This window comes from Anomaloglossus baeobatrachus, chromosome 7 (assembly GCF_048569485.1).
Source record: "Anomaloglossus baeobatrachus isolate aAnoBae1 chromosome 7, aAnoBae1.hap1, whole genome shotgun sequence".
Lineage (NCBI taxonomy): Eukaryota > Metazoa > Chordata > Amphibia > Anura > Aromobatidae > Anomaloglossus > Anomaloglossus baeobatrachus.
In genome coordinates this window covers 35,897,527-35,920,406 of record NC_134359.1, presented here as the reverse complement: position 1 = coordinate 35,920,406, position 22,880 = coordinate 35,897,527, and the positions used below count along the sequence as shown (strand labels likewise).

At 48.8% G+C, this 22,880-nt stretch overlaps 1 protein-coding gene across 1 annotated transcript in view; it reads left to right on the top strand.

The window, feature by feature from the left end:
- The window catches only part of ARL5A (ARF like GTPase 5A), a 34,987-nt gene extending 26,708 nt beyond the window's left edge, over positions 1 to 8,279 (top strand). The window contains exons 4-6 of the mRNA XM_075317209.1: positions 3,665 to 3,748; positions 6,335 to 6,486; positions 7,511 to 8,279. Of these exons, the coding sequence (XP_075173324.1) occupies positions 3,665 to 3,748; positions 6,335 to 6,486; positions 7,511 to 7,559 (285 nt within the window). The 3' untranslated portion in view covers positions 7,560 to 8,279. The remainder of the gene's footprint in view (positions 1 to 3,664; positions 3,749 to 6,334; positions 6,487 to 7,510) is intronic.
- Positions 8,280 to 22,880: the final 14,601 nt, after the last annotated feature.

The following is a 22,880-nucleotide window of genomic DNA, read 5'->3' as shown; positions in this document are numbered from 1 at the left end:
CTAAGATCTATCACAGGACGTGGAAGATATTCTTAGCTTGGTGCTTGGCTCAAGGGTTTTCTCCCTGGCCATTTGCATTGCCAATTTTTCTTTCCTTCCTGCAGTCTGGGTTGGAAAAAGGTTTGTCGCTTAGCTCTCTTAAGGGTCAAGTCTCCGCGCTATCCGTATTCTTTCAGAAGCGCTTGGCACGGCTTTCTAAAGTACGCACGTTTCTCCAAGGAGTTTGTCATATCGTTCCTCCTTACAGACGGCCATTGGAACCCTGGGATCTAAACAAGGTTCTCATTGCTCTCCAGAAGCCGCCTTTCGAGCCTTTGAAAGAGGTTTCCCTTTCTCGGCTTTCACAAAAAGTAGTTTTTCTTGTGGCGGTCACGTCTCTTCGAAGAGTGTCCGAGCTAGCGGCGTTATCTTGCAAATCTCCCTTCCTGGTGTTTCACCAAGACAAGGTAGTACTGCGTCCAATTCCAGAGTTTTCTCCCAAGGTGGTTTCTTCCTTTCATCTCAATCAGGATATCACTTTGCCATCTTTGTGTCCGCATCCAGTTCACCAATTTGAAAAAGGTTTACATCTGTTGGACCTGGTGAGAGCACTCAGGATTTACATTTCTCGCACGGCGTCTCTACGCCGTTCTGATGCGCTCTTTGTCCTAGTCGCTGGTCAGCATAAGGGATCGCAAGCTTCCAAATCCACCCTGGCGCGGTGGATCAAGGAACCAATTCTTCACACATACCGTTCTGCTGGGCTTCCGATTCCATCTGGACTGAAGGCCCATTCTACCAGAGCCGTTGGTGCGTCCTGGGCATTGCGGCATCAGGCTACGGCTCAGCAGGTGTGCCAGGCGGCTACCTGGTCGAGTCTGCACACGTTTACCAAACACTATCAAGTGCATACCTACGCTTCGGCAGATGCCAGCCTAGGTAGACAGGTCCTTCAGGCGGCGGTGGCCCACCTGTAGGAAAGGGCTGTCTGACAGCCCGTTCATGTGGTATCTTTTTACCCACCCAGGGACTGCTTTTGGACGTCCCACTGTCTGGGTCTCCCAATTAGGAGCGAAAAAGAAGAAGGGAATTTTGTTTACTTACCGTAAATTCCTTTTCTTCTAGCTCCAATTGGGAGACCCAGCACCCGCCCTATTTGTTCTTAGGGTTTCGTTTTTCGGGTGCACATGTTGTTCATGTTGTTTCTTAAGTTCTCCGATCTTGTTATCGGATTGAATTTGTTTTTGAAACTGTTATTGGCTTTCCTCCTCCTTGCTTTGGTACTAAAACTGAGGAATCCGTACTCCTACGGGAGGGTGTATAGCCAGAAGGGGAGGGGCCTTACACTTTTAAGTGTAGTTCTTTGTGCGGCCTCCAGAGGCAGTAGCTATACACCCACTGTCTGGGTCTCCCAATTGGAGCTAGAAGAAAAGGAATTTACGGTAAGTAAACAAAATTCCCTTCTTTATGGTGTTTTTTTTCCTTTTACCCTTGTGAAAAAAAAAGCTACATGGTTGAAGTAACAATTTTGTGTTAAATTTTAATTTTTTTATTTTCATGGCTCAACGCTATAAAGTTCTGTGAAGCCCCTGGGGGTTCAGGGTACTCACCAAACATCTAAATAAATTCCTTGAGGGGTCTAGTTTCCAAAATGGGGTCAGTTGTGGGGGGTTTCTGCTGTTTAGGTACCTTAGGGGCCCTACAAATGCAACATGGTGCCCACAATCTATTTCAGCCAAATTTGCTTTCCAAACTTCAAATATTGCTCCTTGTGTTCCCAGCCCTCCCATTTGCCCAAACAGAGGTTTCTGACCACATATGGGGTATCACCGCGCTCATAAGAAAGTGGGTAATAAACGTTGGGGTCCAATTTTTGGAATTACCTCTTGAAAAAGTAAGAAAATTAATGCTAAAGCAACATTTTTGAGAAAAAAATGAAAATTTTCAATATGACAACGTAATGTTATCAAAATCTGTGAAGTACCTGTGGGTCCAAAATGCTCACTATACCCCTAGATAGAAGCCTTGAGGGGTCTAGTTTCCAGAATGGCGTCACTTGTGAGGGGTTTCTTCTGTTTAGGTACCTTAGCGGACCTGTAAATGCAACATGGTGCCCGCAATCTATTTCAGCCAAATTTGCTTTCCAAACTTCAAATATTGCTCCTTGTGCTCCCAGCCCTCCCATTTGCCCAAACAGAGGTTTCTGACCACATATGGGGTATCACCGCGCTCATAAGAAAGTGGGTAACAAGTTTTGGGGTCCATTTTGTTGTGTTATTTCTTCTAAAATTGATTACATTTGGGGTAAAGCAACATTTTTAGGTAAAATTTTATTTTTTGCTTTTTTCATTCCACATTGCTTTAGTTCCTGTGAAGCACCTAAAGGGTTAATAAACTTCTTGAATGTGGTTTTGAGTACTTTGAGGGGTGCAGTTTTTAGAATGGTGTCACTTTTGGGTATTTTCTGTCATCTAGGCCTCTCAAAATCACTTCAAATGTGATGTGGTCCCTAAAAAAATGGTTTTGTAAATTTTGATGTAAAAATGAGAAATTGCTGATAAACTTTGAACCCTTCTAACTTCCTAACAAAAAATATTTTTTTTTCCAAAATTGTGCTGATGTAAAGTAGACAAGTGGGAAATGTTATTTATTAACTATTTTGTGTCACAGAACTCTCTGGTTTAACGGAAAAAAAATTCAAAAGTTGAAAATTTCAAAATTTTCAAAAATTTTGCCAAAAATCATATTTTTTCACAAATAAACGCAAAAAATGTTGTCCAAAATTTGGTACTAAAATGAAGTCCAATATGTCACGAAAAAACAATCTCAAAATCAGTGGGATCCGTTGAAGCGTTCCAGAGCTATAACCTGCTAAAGTGACACTGGTCAGAATTGCAAAATTTGGTCTGGTCATTAAGGTGAAAATTAGCTCCGTCACTAAGGGGTTAAGGTGAACATATTACAGTAAAATGTTAATAATCTGGCTTTATCCGAACCGAGGTGTGATGATTAAAAAAAAAACCAAACAACACCTCTTACCCACATGTATATAAATATATACATAGCATGAAGGCAGACTGCTTTTTTTTTTTCTCTCTTGCTTCTGCTATCATTAAAGTGAACCTGTCAGGTCCAATATGTACCCAGAACCACGAGCAGCTCTGGGTGCAAATCCCTGCCTCGCCGTCCCTGTATACACTAGCATAGACAAAGAGATCGCTAGAAAATGTATTTCTAAAGATCTTATATCGTATGCTAATGAGCGGGGGGGACTAGTCCCCCTGGGCGTTAGTTCCCTTTGTATAGTCGCCCCCATTAGCATGTTAGTACATCCCTGTGGGCGCGCTATCATGGTAATGAATGTGCAGCGTCATAGAATGATCTCACTCGCCTCTCCACCGCCATTACCGCTCGACGCTCGCCGGAGTGGCGCTTTCAGCATCTGTCATATTTTGCACGTTTCTTGTCTCTCCGCACTGACGTGTCCTCTCTTCTCCTGCAGTTTGTAATTCTCCGCACTGACGTGTCCTCTCTTCTCCTGCAGTTTGTAATTCTCCGCACTGACGTGTCCTCTCTTCTCTTCTCCTGCAGTTTGTAATTCTCCGCACTGACGTGTCCTCTCTTCTCTTCTCCTGCAGTTTGTAATTCTCCGCACTGACGTGTCCTCTCTTCTCTTCTCCTGCAGTTTGTAATAGTGGTGGTGGACAGCACGGACAGAGAGCGGATCTCAGTGACCAGAGAGGAGCTGTATAAAATGTTATCTCACGAGGTGAGTTTCGACTTGGGGGGTGAGTTTACTCAATTATTACATTTGTAGGTTCAATGGCAAATAAACACCCTTGTGTATACACGCCGGCAGCAAGAATTTGTGCAGCACTTTTCCCACAATGGACTCGGACCAAATGCAATAAACTAGGAAGACGACAAGAGCAGTCGCTGTGCAATCAGGAGGCGGCTGTATTGGTCACTAATCCGGACGTTACTCTAGTGTCTGTTTTTAACCCCTTAACGACCGCGGGGAGTAAAATTACGTCCTAGCGGTCATAACGTTACTGCCCGCGGTCTGCCGGCGGCAGCATGCTGCGATCGGCGCACATCTCAGCTGATTTTCACAGCTGAGATGTGTGCCTGCTAGGCACGAGCAGAATCGTTATCTGCTCGTGCCATTTAACCCTTTAAATGGCGCTGTCAATATGTGACAGCGCCATTATAAGCGCGATTGCGGTAAACTTTTACTTACCGCCCGATACCGGAAGTCACGTGCCGCGATCACGTGACTTCCGGTAGTTGTCATGGTAGCACAGGGTCATGTGATAACTCCTGTACTACACATGAATTGATTTCACTTTCGCTGTGCCCGCGGCACAGTGAAAAAGAAAGTGAGCGTATCTGCTGTTTACAGCTATGTAGCTGTGATCAGCAGATAGGGCAGAGCGATCGGACTGCTGATCGCAATAGCCCCCTAGGGGGACTAGTAAAATAAAAAAAAGTTTTAAAAAATTAAAAAAAAAACCTAAAAGTTCAAATCACCTCCCATTTGCCCCATTGAAAATTAAAGGGTTAAAAAAATATACGCACATTTGGTATCGCCGCGTTCAGAAACGCCCGATCTATCAAAATATAAAATCAATTAATCTGATCAGTATACGGCGTAGCGGCAAAAAAAATTCCAAACGCCAAAACGATGTTTTTTTGTCGCCACAACTTTTGCGCAAAATGCAATAACAGGCGATCAAAACTGTAACGTTACAAACGTCAGCTCGAGACGCAAAAAATAAGCAGTCACTGAGCCATAGATCCCGAAAAATGAGAACGCTACGGGTCACGGAATATGGCGTAAAACGTACGCCACTTTTTTCGGACAAATTTCGTATTTTTTTTTAACCCCTTATATAAAAGTGAACCTATACATGTTTGGTGTCTACGAACTCGCACTGACCTGAGGCATCACACCCACACATCAGTTTTACCACATAGTGAACACAGTGAATAAAATATCTCAAAAACAATAGCGCTATCGCACTTTTTTTGCAATTTTTCTGCATTTGGAATTTTTTTGCCGTTTTCCAGTACACTATATGGTAAAACTGATGGTTTCATTTAAAAGTACAGCTCGTTCCGCAAAAAATGAGCCCTCACATGACCATATTAACTGAAAAATAAAAAAGTTACGTCTCAGAAAAAGAATGGCGAAAAATCGGCCGGTCGTGAAGGGGTTAAAGGGACAGTGCGAGGAGGAATGAATGGTTCAGAGCGCTGTGCAGCCTTTATGTAATGTGCCGCTGTCTCCAGAGGGGACTTCAAGTGGACAAACACTGATGGCGATAAGGGGTGTCTTCGTACTGTCTAGTCTATTGGTCCAGGGATATGAGTATAGTGGGGGAGTGCGCGCTCGCTAGGATAGAACGTCATTGTAGTTTCCCATTTGACGTCTGTTAGGAATGCACTCAGGAATATTCGGAAACTTTCCGCTATGTAACAAAAAGGAGACAGTTGCACTCTGTAGTGCTAAGATATGTGGGATAATGAATATGGGAATATAGACATGCATTACTGCTATGAAAAACATGTAAAACTTGGGATACTTGGCACAAAAAAATGGCCAGTTTTATGTGAGCCCAACAGCCAATGGCAATTCAACCGCTTTTTTTTGTCTTTTAACAAAATGGACAAGTGTTGAAAGGAACAGAGATGATCACAGTTTGGTTTGGGGTTTTTTTGTTTGTTTTTTTACTTCTTTTGTTAATTTAAAGAGAATAAAAATGAGTTTTTAAAGTGCAAAAAATGGTACAATGTTTATTAGAAAAGGTGAACATCCTTTTTGTTAAAATTACATTAAAAACCAGGACCATACCCCACTGGATGTGATCAGCACACAAAGATTAAGGTCAATGTCACCCATAACATATTGGTACAACAATGCAATAGAACAATTAAGCAAAATGTCCATACATTCATTATAAAGCCTCCATAATGGAGTGTATCTACATGTCTTATATGATCAGAGTCCTTATGATTGTCAAAATCATACCCAGCAAATAGTGATGAGAGTAGGCAGGCAAATTTGCCGTTGTGAAATGTAAAAGGTCAGTCTTTGGAAGATGGAACCTCGGGATGGCCCAACGTACGTTTCGATGGATCAATATTTTCCTATCTGCATCAGGGGAGAGGTGCTGTCCCCCTAATGAAATTATGACATGTACCATTTTTTGCACTTTAAAAACTTGTTTTTCTTCTCTTTAAACTATGCCCTTGAGTTTGTTCTATAGGTGGGAATTTGGCAAAATCCAACCCTACAGTATTTATTGTACGGTGTTACAGAGTCGCCTTCTCCTATTTCTTTTGTTAATTGAAGGACCTGAAGAAAGCCGGACTGCTGGTCTTTGCAAATAAACAAGATGTGAAGGAGTGCATGACGGTCGCCGAAATCTCCCAGTTTTTGAAGTTGACGTCGGTAAAGGATCATCAGTGGCACATACAGGCCTGCTGTGCGCTCACTGGAGAGGGGTGAGGAGACGGCCATTGCTTCCCCTGACATGGAACACACACAGTCTCTCCCAGGAATCGGCCATCTACTTTCTATACATATAGGCTTGATATCTGTGCCTATCCAGAGAGGTGACGGCTCCCTGCCTGTATCGGCACTTTAATTTATTTATTTGCCGCCGCTGCTCTAGAACTTCTCAAAGGAAGACGGCAGCTGACTAGTTAGTGAATTTATTACGCCATCACTGGGTACTTTACATGGGTCCCTTTTAAGGTTACTGTCCACACCAATATTCCAGAAGAGCCATAACATGCTAATAAATTGGGATCAGTGGGTTTTTGGTTTCCATAAGATGAAAGTCTTGGTCCTAACCTTGAGTGAAGAAGCGGCACCGTCCTCTGGGAGCTTAAAAATGAAAACGTCCAATTGATTTCTCTCTTTTTTTTTTTTTTTTTGGGAAAGCATGTTACAACCAGTCTATGCTATTCCACACTTGGTGGGGTGTCCCACCATGTTCCCCAAATCCCTGCATGGCTAGGAATAAATACTAATAAATAGGCACATTTTCCTTATGACATCTCAGAAGGCTTTTGGAGCTGTTTCCGTATCGATAGTCATCCAGCTTCCTACCTAGAAGAGTATGTGCATATGATCAAGACCCGCTGCGTCCTGGACATGGCGAGCCCTGATCTGCGGGGCCGCAAGTCTCCTCCGCAGGAAACCACTGCTGCTTTTGCCCACAATCCGGGCTCGGGCAGTTCCTAGCGGAGAACACTTGTGTCTCCACAGCAAAGAATTGACATGATGTGCCTTGGGAAGAAGCACCGCAGGTCAGTTAACGCTGCAGGCAGTACACTCACAATGGGTACGGGATTTCTATAAATCCCATCCACTGTGCTTGTACTGTACATCGAAGCGCTTTGGATGCAGCTGAAACATGCGTCCAAAACGCTGGAAACTCTGATCATGGGCATGCTGCCTAAATGGAAATGTAGCTTTTGCGTTTTCTGCAGTTCACTTCTCCTCCTTTTCTTATTGTTTTAGCCTTTGCCAAGGACTGGAGTGGATGATGTCGAGACTAAAATCCAGATGACCCCAGTGACTCACGTGCGGAGACATTAGACTTCGGACATACTGTATTTATGAATCCCTGAACTGCTGCAAACCAAGTATTTATAAGCGTCGTATTCCACCGGTTTCATCGACAGGACAACGGCAGAGACCTCTCCGATCCAGCGGCTCCTGTGTCCTACGAAAGCTGTGATTGACCTGACCATTCTTTTTAGTCTTTGCCCCCTCCCCACTGTTCCCCGTACATGGAAACTCAGAGAAGGCGGTTTTTAAACTTTTTTTTTTTTTTTTTTTATCGTAGCTTTGGTTCTAGTCCGGTTGAATGTGAGAATAAGCTGACAACAGCGAGCCTCCGAATCAAGCATAGACTGAGCAGTATTGTGACCATCGACTCGGTACATATCCCTGTATTTCTTGTGTGCACGCATGCTCCTGAGTTCTAGTATCGTACAGACACACTGCCTTCTTGACCACAGTGAATATCGCACAGTTCCGTCAAATTCTCTAATATGTAAGACTATTATTTGGCACTTTTTTTTCTTCTGTGTTTTGTTTTTTTTTTTGTTTTTGGTCCTTTTTTGGATTTTTTTTTTTTTTTTTTATTGTACATTCCTTGGCACACGCCGATTTGCATGTTATGTTCCCTCCACGTACCATCATTCTTTGTTTAACCTTCCCGCTCTTCTCCAGAAATCTTGCTGAAATAAATTTTGACCTGGTGATAATAATAAAGTAAAGATGGAGGGGAAAATCCTCTGGGGTCGTTCCTGTTTAATTATTTACCCTCTATTCTGGGCTCATAAAAACATGGCTCCTACAACCTCGTCACCCCTGTGTAGAGGTTGTGTGTGATTATTTGGGGGGTTTTTTGTTTGTTTTTTTTATTTGCATTTCAACTTACCTGATCCATTATTTATTTATTTTTTTACCTGTATTTGTTTTTAAATTTATTTTTAAATTGCTCATTTTTTTTAAAATATTTGTTTTTTTTCCTTTTTATGTTCACCTTTAAATAACAAAAAAGTCCCACTTTTTTTGTGCAAATATACTCCAAAATTTCCCTGGAGTGATTTGTATTTAGACCTGAATTTTTTTTTTCTCTCATAGATTTTTGCATCCTTTTCGTGGAACATGCGCCTTTTCGCAGTAAACAGTTGTAAAATAACGGATTGCGGTTAAAAATACAATTTTTTTATTTTTTTTTTTCATTTTTCTTGGGGGGGGGGGGACGTAAAAGTCATAAACTTTGTGCTGCACTTCAAAGAATTTATTGCACAAAAAACAAAAAAAAGTTAACGAATCCAACAAATCTAAAAAAACAGAAATGATAAATGGGAGCCATCCTGTATGTAGGGGTGGTGCTGGTTTTGGAAGAAGGCGGTCATGTTTTTCTAACTTTGACAACCTCCTTTTTGCAAATGGCCATTAGAAGTCCACAATGCCATGGGCTGGAGTAGGAGTCCTGCACTTGGGTGTCTCTGGCCGTCATCAAATTGGAAGTTTTTCTAAAGAAGAGCCGAGCTCCTGCTCTAACAGCCGGGATCGGAGGAACTCCCAATCGTTTGACCCTTTGATCAACGCATTGAAGAGTTATCACTGAATCATCAAAGGGGCTTCATGGTGGCAGGAGAGAAGCTCAGTGCACCCACCTTATAGGACGCAGAAAGGGCCCCGGGACGAGTTCTATACTTTTCATGTGATACTGATCATAATGTTAGTGTTGTAGACGCAAGAGGAATCTTACCGTTGGGATGAAAGGGGTCTAGGCGGATTGGGGAGGACTCACTCTCTCCTTCCGGCCTGTCAAGCAGCCTCAAGCGGACACCTCTCGAGTAGAGGTCCCTCAGCCTCGCCAGTAGAGCAGAAGCTCCCGGCACCAGCTGCTTACCTCAGCAGAGGGCTCTCAGCATCCTGCATTTAATCCGCGTCCGTGGGCACTTCCAGTCTCGCGCACGGTGTGTGTTCCACGCTGGGACGCACTGCCATGTGTGCACACACTGGATTCAGTCACACTTCTGTTTCTGGGTCAGAGCGACACTCTGGAAGGCGGCATGGGTTCCAGCATGGAACACAGGAGGCAGGACCAGGAGGCAACCCGGATTAGGTAATATTAACTTGTAGTGAGGGGAAGGGATGCCGTCAGTATCCTTTGCTATAGGTTGTGTCAGCCTAGTCATGGATGAGGGTGCCCGCTCAGACACTTCCCCTGAGGTGCCCCAGGTCCAAGTGAGTACCAGTGAGTTGGATAAGCCCGGAGCGAGATTCGGCATACTAAACAGTCTCAGCCCTTATTTGTTCTATAATGGAGATTCCTCGGGGGGCTCTGGTACCATCTCTAAGAAAGAGTCTGCTAAAAAGTCGTCCAAGAAGTCTAAAAGTTGTGCAGTGGGAAGTTGGCTGACACCTGTGTGAGGCCTGTATTGCCAAACTTGTATCAGAGGATCATTACCTTAAGACAACTTCAATCCCTAGGTTGGATAATAAATACCCACAAGTCAAGCCTCCAGGCAGACACCAAGAAGGTCTCTAGGAATTTTGCTCGACTTCAGAATAAGAACCTCCTTTTCTTTGTCGCTCCATTGGGAGACCCAGACAATTGGGTGTATAGCTTCTGCCTCCGGAGGCAACACAAAGTATTACACTTTAAAAAGTGTAACCCCTCCCCTCTGCCTATACACCCTCCCGTGGATCACGGGCTCCTCAGTTTTATGCTTTGTGTGGAAGGAGGCACACATCCACTCATGCATTCTCATATTAGTTATGTCGGTTGGAAGAAAAGAGGGCCCCCACGGGGCCCCCGGCATGTTCCCTTCTCACCCCACTACGTCGGCGGTGTTGTTAAGGTTGAGGTACCCATTGCGGGTACAAAGGCCGGAGCCTCACGCCGTCTCCTTCACCATCCCTTAGCGGCTCTGGGAGAAGTGGGATCCTGAGCGGTCATCCATTTACTGGGACCGTGCTCCCTCCGCAGCCCCTGTGGGAATCTGCCGGACCGGAGTCTATTCAACCTCAGGGACCGGGCCCTGCAACTCTAAGGTACTCTGTGTCCCCATAGGGGACTGTGCAGGGAGCGCACCTTCTTCCCGGACGCTGCGGCAGCTGCTGAATTGAGAAGGCCGGCGGACTTCCGCGTGTCCAGAAGCCCAGAGCGGTTCCGGACAAGCGCTTTACTAAGCGCCTCACTGACACGCGTTACCCCTTCCCCTCTGAAGTCGTTAAGGGTTGGGCTCAATGTCCCAAGGTGGATCCTCCAGTCTCTAGATTGGCGGCTAGATCTGTGGTATCGGTTGCAGATGGCTCATCGCTAAAGGATGCCACTGACAGGCAGATAGAGCTCCTGGTGAAGTCCATCTATGAGGCCACGGGCGTGTCTTTTGCCCCGGCCTTTGCAGCTGTGTGGGCACTCCAAGCTATCTCAGCTTGTCTGGCTGAGATTAATGCTGTCACACGTAATTCTGCTCCGCAAGTTGCGTCTTTGACTTCTCAAGCGTCAGCTTTTTCTTCCTACGCCATGAACGCAGTCCTAGACTCTGCTAGCCGTACAGCTGTGGCATCCGCTAACTCTGTGGCAGTCCGCAGGGCCATGTGGCTGCGCGAATGGAAGGCAGACACGGCCTCCAAGAGGTTCTTAACCGGTTTGCCGTTTTCTGGCGACCGCTTGTTTGGCGAACGATTGGATGAGATTATTAAGGAATCCAAGGGAAAGGACTCCTCCTTACCCCAGTCCAAACCTAAGAGACCTCAGCAACGGAAAATACAATCGAGGTTTCGGTCCTTTCGTCCCTCCGCCAAGCCCCAATCCTCTTCATCCAGCAGGCCGGAGAAAGGCCAGAGGAACTCCTATGCGTGGCGGTCCAAGTCACGCCCCCAAAAGGCCGCAGGAGGCACTGCCTCCAAGGCGGCCTCCTCATGACTCTCGGCATCCCCTAGCCGCATCCTCGGTCGGTGGCAGGCTCTCCCGCTTTGGAGACGCCTGGTGGCCACATGTTCAAGACCGATGGGTGAGAGACATTCTGTCTCACGGTTACAGGATAGAGTTCAGCTCTCGTCCTGCGGCTCGTTTCTTCAGAACCTCTCCGCCCCCCGCTCAGGCGACGCACTTTTTCAGGCAGTGGAGGCTCTGAAGACAGAAGGAGTTGTGATCCCCGTTCCCCTTCAGGAACGTGGTCGCGGCTTTTACTCCAACTTGTTCGTGGTGCCAAAAAAGGACGGATCATTCCGTCCCATTCTGGACCTCAAACTACTCAACAGACATGTGAGAACCAGACGGTTTCGGATGGAATCTCTCTGCTCGGTCATCGCCTCGATGTCACAAGGAGACTTCCTAGCATCGATCGACATCAAGGATGCTTATCTCCAGGTGCCAATCGCACCCGAACATCAACGCTTCTTGCGTTTCGCCATCGGGGACGAACACCTTCAGTTCGTGGCATTGCCTTTCGGCCTGGCGACAGCCCCACGGGTTTTCACCAAAGTCATGGCATCCGTTGTGGCGGTCCTACACTCTCAGGGCCACTCGGTGATTCCCTACTTAGACAATCTCCTAGTCAGGGCCCCTTCTCGGGTGTCGTGTCAACACAACCTTACCGTCGCTCTGGCGACTCTCCAGGAGTTCGGGTGGATCATCAACTTCCCGAAATCCAAGTTGACACCGACCCAATCACTGACTTACCTCGGGATGGAGTTTCATACACAGTCAGCGGTAGTCAAGCTACCGCGGGACAAACAGCTTTCTCTGCAGGCAGGGGTGCAATCACTTCTTCGGGGTCAGTCACACCCCTTAAGGCGCCTCATGCACTTCCTGGGGAAGATGGTGGCAGCGATGGAGGCAGTGCCGTTCGCGCAATTCCATCTGCGGCCACTCCAATGGGACATTCTCTGCAAATGGGACAGGAGGTCGGCTTCCCTCGACAGGAACGTCTCTCTTTCCCTTGCAACCAAGACGTCACTTCAGTGGTGGCTCCTTCCCAATTCTCTATCGCAGGGAAAATCCTTCCTACCCCCAACCTGGGCTGTGGTCACCACGGACGCGAGCCTGTCAGGGTGGGGAGCGGTTTTTCTCCACTACAGGGCTCAGGGAACCTGGACTCCGATAGAGTCTTCCCTTCAGATCAATGTTCTGGAGATAAGGGCAGTGTACCTAGCCCTATTGGCTTTCCATCGGTGGCTGGAGGGCAGGCAGATCCGTATCCAGTCGGACAACGCCACTGCCGTCGCATACATCAACCACCAAGGCGGCACTCGCAGTCGTCAAGCCTTCCAGGAAGTCCGGCGGATTCTGCATTGGGTGGAAGCTACAGCCTCCACCATCTCCGCAGTTCACATCCCGGGCGTAGAAAACTGGGAAGCAGATTTTCTCAGTCGTCAGGGCATGGATGCGGGGGAATGGTCTCTGCACCCAGAAGTGTTTCGAGAGATCTGTCGCCGCTGGGGAACGCCGGACGTCGATCTCATGGCGTCACGGCACAACAACAAAGTCCCGGCATTCATGGCACGGTCTCAGGATCACAGAGCTCTGGTGGCGGACGCGTTAGTTCAGGATTGGTCGCAGTTTCGACTGCCTTATGTGTTTCCTCCTCTGGCGATCCTGCCCAGAGTGTTACGCAAGATCAGGTCCGACTGCCGTCGCGCCATTCTCGTCACTCCAGACTGGCCGAGGCGGTCGTGGTACCCGGATCTGTGGCATCTCACGGTGGGTCAACCGTGGGCGCTTCCAGACCGCCCAGACTTGCTGTCACAAGGCCCGTTTTTCCATCTGAATTCTGTGGCCCTCAACCTGACTGTGTGGCCATTGAGTCCTGGCTCCTAGCGTCTTCAGGGTTATCTCAGGATGTCATTGCCACCATGAGACAGGCCAGGAAGCTAACGTCCGCCAAGATCTATTACAGGTCTTGGCAAATCTTCTTATCCTGGTGCTCTGATAACGGTTTTCCTCCATGGCCGTTTGCCTTACCCACTTTTCTTTCATTCCTTCAATCCGGAATGGACAAGGGTTTGTCACTCGGCTCTCTCAAGGGCCAAGTATCGACGCTCTCCGTATTTTTTCAAAAGCGCCTAGCCAGGCTTCCGCAGGTCCGCACGTTCCTGCAGGGAGTTTGCCACATAGTCCCACCTTACAAGCGTCCGCTGGAACCCTGGGATCTTAGCACCCTGTTAACGGCTCTTCAGAAACCACCTTTCGAGCCGCCGCGGGATGTCTCTCTATCACGTCTTTCGCAGAAGGTGGCCTTTCTAGTGGCAGTTACATCACTCCGGAGAGTGTCTGAGCTTGCAGCGCTGTCATGCAAAGCCCCCTTCCTGGTGTTTCACCAGGATAAGGTGGTTCTGCGTCCGGTCCCGGATTTTCTCCCTAAGGTGGTATCTTCTTTTCATCTCAATCAGGATATCTCCTTGCCTTCATTTTGCCCTAATCCAATTCACCAATGTGAAAAGGATTTGCACTCTTTGGATCTGGTGAGAGCACTCCGACTCTACGTGTCTCGCACGGCGCCCCTGCGTCGTTCAGATGCGCTCTTTGTCCTTGTCGCTGGCCAGCGTAAGGGTTCGCAGGCTTCCAAGTCAACCTTGGCTCGGTGGATCAAGGAACCGATTCTCGAAGCCTACCGTTCTTCTGGGCTTCCGCTTCCTTCGGGGCTGAAAGCCCATTCTACCAGAGCCGTGGGTGCGTCCTGGGCATTGCGGCACCGGGCTACGGCTCAGCAGGTGTGTCAGGCAGCTACGTGGTCTAGTCTGCACACTTTCACGAAACACTATCAAGTGCATACCTCTGCTTCGGCAGACACCAGTCTAGGTAGGCGAGTCCTTCAGGCGGCGGTTGCCCACCTGTAAGAGGGGGCCGTTTCGGCTCTTTTTATTGAGGTATTCTTTTACCCACCCAGGGACTGCTTTTGGATGTCCCAATTGTCTGGGTCTCCCAATGGAGCGACAAAGAAGAAGGGAATTTTGTTTACTTACCGTAAATTCCTTTTCTTCTAGCTCCTATTGGGAGACCCAGCACCTGCCCCTGTTCCCTTCGGGCTGGTTGTTCTTTTGTGTACACATGTTGTTCATGTTGAATTGTTCTTTTGGTTCATGGTTTTCAGTTCTCCGAACATCCTTCGGAAAGTTTTCTCCTTCCTGCTTTTGCACCAAAACTGAGGAGCCCGTGATCCACGGGAGGGTGTATAGGCAGAGGGGAGGGGTTACACTTTTTAAAGTGTAATACTTTGTGGCCTCCGGAGGCAGTAGCTATACACCCAATTGTCTGGGTCTCCCAATAGGAGCTAGAAGAAAAGGAATTTACGGTAAGTAAACAAAATTCCCTTCTTTACCATCACAGACGGCAGAGGTGATCAGGAGCAGAATCCAGGTCTTCAGACAGAAGCGGAAGAGCACAATCAGGGAAGCCATGAGCCATGTTACGCCAGTAACAATGACCATTTACAGGAACGTCTGGAGAAGGTTCTGCACATTCCTGAGTGAGGAACCGGTGGACAGTGCACATCCAGATATTCCCAAAATTTTGGATTTCCTTTAGATGGGCTTCAACATGGGACTGAAACCAGGTACACTGAAGGGTACAGATGTCAGCACTTAGCATCTTCTTTGATGCCCCACTAGCCTTCCATTGTGGATCTCAAGGTTTGGGAGGGGAATCCAGAGGTTGAGAGCCACTGTAAAGCCAGCTTTACATGTTGCAATTTCGCATACGATATCGTATGCGATGTGACCCTCTCCCATCGTATGTGCGGCACATTCAATTTGTTGAATGTGCCGCACAAACGATTAACCCCCGTCACATGTACTTACCCGTCCATACAACCTCGATGTGGGCGGCGAAAGTCCACTTCCTGGAGTGGGAGGGACGTTCGGCGTCACATCGACGTCATGCGGCAGCCGGCCAATAGAAGCGGAGGGGCAGAGATGAGCGGGACGTAAACATCCCGCCCACCTCTTTCCTTCCACATTGGGACGCAGGTAAGATCTGTTCAATGTTCCCGAGGTGTCACACACTGCGATGTGTGCTGCCTCGGGAACATTGAACTACCCGACGTGCAATTTGTCAGGATTCAACGATGTGCGTGCGATGAACGTTCAATCGCAATCGCACGTACCTGTCACACACTGCAATGTACCTTACGATGCCGGATGTGCATCACTTACGACGTGACCCCGCCGACACATTGTAAGATATATTGTAGCGTGTAAAGCGGGCTTAAGACCTTCAGTACCTCCTTGGGACCTGGGTTTGGTTCTGAACAGACTCTACGAACCCCCATTTGAACCAATTGATCAGATCTCCATCGAAAAGTTGACTGTCAAGACTGTGTTCTTGGTTGCAGTGACAGCAGCCAAAAAAATCGTGACGATCCAAGCCTTACCCATTAGAGATCCCTATCTTCAGATTCTAGATGATCGGATAATACTGAAATTGGATCCAGCTTTTCGCCCCAAGGTAGTCTCATCCTTGAATCTGGAGCAGGAAATCATCTTGCCCTCCTTCTGCTAGGAATACAAAAACCAGAAGGACGGTGCTGTCTTATCTGGAGGCCACCCGGAACTGGAGGTTGGACTCTAGCCTATTTGTACAATTCAGGGTGAGAAATAGAGGTATGAAGGCCGCAAAGGTAACCCTATCAAGGTGGGTCAGATCTGCTATAGATTTCACTTATAAATCGGTAGGTAAAGATCCCCCGCTAAACATTATGGCCCATTTTACTAGGACATAATCCACCTCGTCGGTGGAAAAAGCAGGCGCCTCAATTGAGCAGATTTGTAGAACGGCCACCTGGTCAGATCCCTATACATTCTGCAGGCATTATAAATTAGATTTCCTATCCAACCAACAGACGTCGTTCGGTAGAAAGGTGCTTCAACCTGTGGTCTCCCCCTGATAAGTTTTCTTTGGTGTTCTCCTATTGTGCTGTCATGTGGTGACCTGGAAAATAGGAATTCCAACCTACTGGTAATGATGTTTCCAGGAGCCCATCATGACAGCACCCGTATATCCCTCCCTAAGATTCTTTATGCTTAATGTGAACTAAACATTCTATGAAGGAAACAATAATAAAATTACATTGTACCCATCCTGGTGTGGAACTTGGAAAAGTCACTGAGGAGGTTGGGGTGAGAGGGGCTTTTAACCTCTTGTGTTTAACTGTCCCTGTAGAGGTCAAAGGAAGCAACTCCTGTGGTGCTGTCATGATGGGCTCCTGAAAACATCATCACCGGTAGGTAATTATTTTATTTATTTCTTTTATTTTTTTTATATATGTATATATATATATGTGTATATATATATATATATATATATATATATATATATATATATATATATATATATATATATATACTAGAAGGTTGCCCGATTCTAAAGCATCGGGTATTCTAGAATTTATTGTGTAGTTAATGTATAATTTTTGTTATATATATTAGATGTTGTTGCGTGTAGTTGCTAAGTGTTTGTGTAGGGGCTGTACATGTTCTGGGTGTTGTCTGGGTGTGGCGGGGGGTGAGAGCGATGTTGTATGTGTGTTGCGTGTGTTGCGTTGTTTGTGGAGCGCTGTGTGTCTGTAGCGTTGTGTGTGTGTTGCACGGTTTGTGTGTGTGTGGTGTGTTTTGGGGGGAGGTATGTTTTGTGCAATGTGTGTGTTGTGCGGTATGTGCGTATATTTATGTATGCCGCGGTGTTTGTGTGTTGAGTGTTGTGTGTGTGCAGCGTTGTCTGTGTGTGTGGGTGTCTGTGTAGGGCGGTGTTTGTGGATCTGTGGTTCCCAGTGTGTGTGTGTGTGTGTGTGTGTGTGTGGTGTGGTGTGTTGTGCAGTGTGTGTGTGTGTGGTGTGGTGTGTTGTGCAGTGTGTGTGTGTGTGTGTGTGTGTTGGGGGGAGGTGTGCACCTCCCATCGTGCCCCATCCCCCATGCTGCGCACCTCCCATCGTGCTCCATCCCCCATGCTGCGCACCCCCCATCGTGCTCCATCCCCCATGCTGCACACTCCCCATCGTGCTCCATACCCTATGCTGCGCATTCCCCATCGTGCTCCATCTCCCATGCTGCGCATTCCCCATCGTGCTCCATCCCCTATGCTGCGCATTCCCCATCGTGCTGCATCCCCCATGCTGCGCACTCCCAAACGTGCTCCATCTGCAATGCTGCGCACTCCCAAACGTGCTCCATCCGCCATGCTGCGCACTCCCAAACGTGCTCCATCCGCCATGCTGCGCACTCCCAAACATGCTCTATCCGCCATGCTGCGCACTCCCAAACGTGCTCCATTCGCCATGCTGCGCACTCCCAAACGTGCTCTATCCGCCATGCTGCGCACTCCCAAACATGCTCCATCCGCCATGCTGCGCACTCCCAAACGTGCTCCATCCGCCATGCTGCGTACTCCCAAACGTGGTCCATCAGCTATGCTGCGCACTCCGAAACGTGCTCCATCCGCCATGCTGCGCACTCCGAAACGTGGTCCATCCGCCATGCTGCGCACTCCCAAACGTGGTCCATCCGCCATGCTGCACACTCCCAAACGTACTCCATCCGCCATGCTGCGCACTCCCAAACGTGGTTCATCCGCCATGCTGCGCACTCCCAAACATGCTCCATCCGCCATGCTGCGCACTCCCAAACGTGCTCCATCCGCCATGCTGCGTACTCCCAAACGTGCTCCATCCGCGATGCTGCGCACTCCCAAACGTGGTCCATCCGCCAGGCTGCGCACTCCCAAACGTACTCCATCCGCCATGCTGCGCACTCCCAAACGTGGTTCATCCGCCATGCTGCGCACTCCCAAACATGCTCCATCCGCCATGCTGCGCACTCCCAAACGTGCTCCATCCGCCATGCTGCGTACTCCCAAACGTGCTCCATCCGCGATGCTGCGCACTCCCAAACGTGGTCCATCCGCCAGGCTGCGCACTCCCAAACGTACTCCATCCGCCATGCTGCGCACTCCCAAACGTGGTTCATCCGCCATGCTGCGCACTCCCAAATGTGCTCCATCCCCCATGCTGCGCACTCCGAAACGTGCGCCATCCGCCATGCTGCGCACTCCCCATCGTGCTCCATCCCCCATGCTGCGCACTCCCAAACGTGCTCCATCCGCCACGCTGCGCACTTCCCATCGTGCTCCATCTCCCATGCTGCGCACTCCCAAACGTGCTCCATCCGCCATGCTGCGCACTCCCAAACGTGCTCCATCCGCCATATTCCGCACTCCCCATCGTGCTCCATCCCCCATGCAGCGCACTCCCCATCGTGCTCTATCTCCTATGCTGCGCACCCCCCATCGTGCTCCATCTCCCATGCTGCGCACTCCCAAACGTGCTCCATCCGCCATGCTGCGCACTCCCAAACGTGGTCCATCCGCCATGCTGCGCACTCCCAAACGTGCTCCATCCGCCATACTCCGCACTCCCCATCGTGCTGCATCCCCCATGCTGCGCACTCCCAAACGTGCTCCATCCGCCATGCTGCGCACTCCCAAACGTGCTCCATCCGCCATGCTGCGCACTCCCAAACGTGCTCCATCCGCCATGCTGCGCACTCCCAAACGTGCTCCATCCGCCATGCTGCGCACTCCCCATCGTGCTCCATCTCCCATGCTGCGCACTCCCAAACGTGCTCCATCCGCCATGCTGCGCACTCCCAAACGTGCTCCATCCGCCATGCTGCGCACTCCCAAACGTGCTCCATCTCCCATGCTGCGCACTCCCAAACGTGCTCCATCCGCCATGCTGCGCACTCCCAAACGTGCTCCATCCGCCATGCTGCGCACTCCCAAACGTGCTCCATCCGCCATACTCCGCACTCCCCATCGTACTCCATCCCCCATGCAGCGCACTCCCCATCGTGCTCCATCCCCTATGCTGCGCACCCCCCATCGTGCTCCATCTCCCATTCTGCGCACTCCCAAACGTGGTCCATCCGCCATGCTGCGCACTCCCAAACGTGGTCCATCCGCCATGCTGCGCACTCCCAAACATGCTCCATCCGCCATACTCCGCACTCCCCATCGTGCTGCATCCCCCATGCTGCGCACTCCCAAACGTGCTCCATCCGCCATGCTGCGCACTCCCAAACGTGCTCCATCCGCCATGCTGCGCACTCCCAAACGTGCTCCATCCAAACGTGCTCCATCCGCCATGCTGCGCTCTCCCAAAGTGCTCCATCCGCCATGCTGCGCACTCCCAAACGTGCTCCATCCGCCATGCTGCGCACTCCCAAACGTGCTCCATCCGCCATGCTGCGCCAGCATCAGCCTCTCTACCCGCAGCATCAGCCTCTCTGCTCGCAGCATCAGCCTCTCTCCTCCCAGCATCAGCCTCTCTCCCCGCAGCATCAGCCTCTCTTTCCCCAGCATCAGCCTCTCTGTCCCCAGCATCAGCCTCTCTGTCCCCAGCATCAGCCTCTCTGTCCCCAGCATCAGCCTCTCTCATCCCAGCATCAGCCTCTCTGTCCCCAGCATCAGCCTCTCTGTCCCCAGCATCAGCCTCTCTGTCCCCAGCATCAGCCTCTCTGTCCCCAGCATCAGCCTCTCTCATCCCAGCATCAGCCTCTCTGTCCCCAGCATCAGCCTCTCCATCCCAGCCTTCCCCAGGATCAGCCTCTCTCCTCCCAGCCTCCTCCAGCACGCCATGCTCCTCTGCCGACACTCACACACCCGATCGCATACACTCACACACACCCACACACACCCGATCGCATACACTCACGCACACACACATTGACGATATTGCACATACGCGCTCATACTCACAACATCCGGAGATACCACATGCTTCTGGCCATGTGATCCTCCGACAGGTCCTGGAAGGTCACAACAGCACAGTATCGAGGCCGAGAAGCAAGCGATATCGCCGGATGCTGTGAGTGTGTGGATGCGATGTGATGTATGTGTGAGGTGTATGTGAGAGTGAGTGTGAGCCGGTGTACACTGTTAACTATGATACACATCGGGTAACCAAGGGACCTTAGTTACCCGATGTGTATAATGGTTAACAGCGTTCACGGGCTCCGTGAAGATCCCAGCATCGCAAGGTTATGTCTGGCGCTGCTGGGATCGTGACGGAGCCGGTGTAGAAGCAAGCGATATCCCAGGATGTTGTGAGTGTGTGGATGTGATGTGTGAGGTGTGTGTGAGAGTGAGAGTGATCTGATGTGTGTGTGTGTACTCACCTGGGAGTCGGAGCTACGTGTCAGTTGGGCAAGAGCGAGCGTGCATTGCGTGAGGGGGGCGGGGCCTGCAGAGAGCCGGGGCGAGAGGCCAATCCGTGTGGGGGGGCGGGGCCATGGCGAGCCCAGCGGCCAATCAGCTTTGTGTCACCGTAAGGACACAATTTTGGAGCATGACAGACAGACAGACAGACAGACAGACAGACAGACAGAATAAGGCAATTATATATATAGATTATAATATAAATATACACACACCGTATTTTTCGTTTTATAAGACGCACCGGATTATAAGACTCACCCCAAATTTAGAGAGATGAAAAAAAAATGTGGTCCGTCTTATATTCCGTTGTTGTCTTACTTGAGGGGGGCGCAGCAGTGGTGGAGCGGGGTCACAGGAGGCAGAGGCGGTGCTGAGAGTGGAAGCTGCGGTGGTTGTGTGGTGGAGCAGGCTGGAGCCACAAGTGTCCCAGATGCTCTGTTGGCGGTCCAGGCTTAAAAAAAAAAAAAAAAAAAAAAAAAAAATGGCGCCCGGATCGGTGTGAGCACAGATGGAGCTCTCATCCAAGAGCTCCCTCTGCACACATGCGGACTCCAGTCACCATCATTTCAAGCCCGGACTGCGGACAAACCAGACACCCGCTGCACATCCACCGCAGCTTCCGCTGCCAGCACATCCACTGCAGTCTGCCAGCTGAATACCCTCACAGGCAGCCGTCCGCCGGCACAGAGGGGCAGCCGTCCGCCGGCACAGAGGGGCAGCCGTCCGCCGGCACAGAGGGGCAGTCGTCCGCCGGCACAGAGGGGCAGCCGTCCGCCGGCACAGAGAGCCACACAGACAGCCCCCCGACAATTCTCAGCCTCCCGGTAAGCTATATTCTGATTTTAAGACGCACCCCTTATTTTCCTCCCAAATTTTTGGGAGGAAAAGTGCGTCTTATAATCCAAAAAATATGGTATAATAACAAAGTCTTCCTTCTTTACATGAATGTCCTGTACCCTCAGGGCTCATTCAGACGAGTTGGTTTTTTTTTTTTTTTTGGTTTTTTTTTTACTACAGATTCAACTTGTATAGGTTGTGGGGTTGCTCACATGCCCAATTTTTGTTTCTTTTTTCTGCAGACCGACCGAACTGTGCAAAATCATAGAGGCCTGTCCAAGATTGCTTTGTATTGGTGTCGGGTCAAAATTGGTAATGCAAGGCTTTGGGTCTGTGAAAAGATCAGACATGTTATTTTAAAGATGTGTTTTCTCCGGTACATGTCACATGGATCACATCAGTGTGAAGGGCACAGGACGGCTTGATAGACCATCCACCATATACATCCTCTATAGTGTGGATCTAATTTCTAAAGTTTACAGTCAGCTAAATTGTGTATAAGCAGTTTAAGTGACATAATAAATGAAAGCCATTACACATATAAAACCCCGGCACATAGGTGACTCCACAATATACGTTCCTCTGCTCTTTGGTTCTCTTGTATCAAACTTGACAATGTAAACTGTATTGGGATCTTGTTATGTCACTATTGAGGACAGTGTGTCATATGTAATGGCCTTCATTTTTTTTGTACAACCCTCCTAATATACAGTTAGGTCCAGAAATATTTGGACAGTGACACAATTTTGGCGAGTTGGGCTCTGCATGCCACCACATTGGATTTGAAATGAAACCTCTACAACAGAATTCAAGTGCAGATTGTAACGTTTAATTTGAAGGTTTGAACAAAAATATCTGATAGAAATTGTAGGAATTGTACACATTTCTTTACAAACACTCCACATTTTAGGAGGTCAAAAGTAATTGGACAAATAAACCAAACCCAAACAAAATATTTTTATTTTCAATATTTTGTTGCGAATCCTTTGGAGGCAATCACTGCCTTAAGTCTGGAACCCATGGACATCACCAAACGCTGGGTTTCCTCCTTCTTAATGCTTTGCCAGGCCTTTACAGCCGCAGCCTTCAGGTCTTGCTTGTTTGTGGGTCTTTCCGTCTTAAGTCTGGATTTGAGCAAGTTAAATGCATGCTCAATTGGGTTAAGATCTGGTGATTGACTTGGCCATTGCAGAATGTTCCACTTTTTTGCACTCATGAACTCCTGGGTAGCTTTGGCTGTATGCTTGGGATCATTGTCCATCTGTACTATGAAGCGCCGTCCGATCAACTTTGCGGCATTTGGCTGAATCT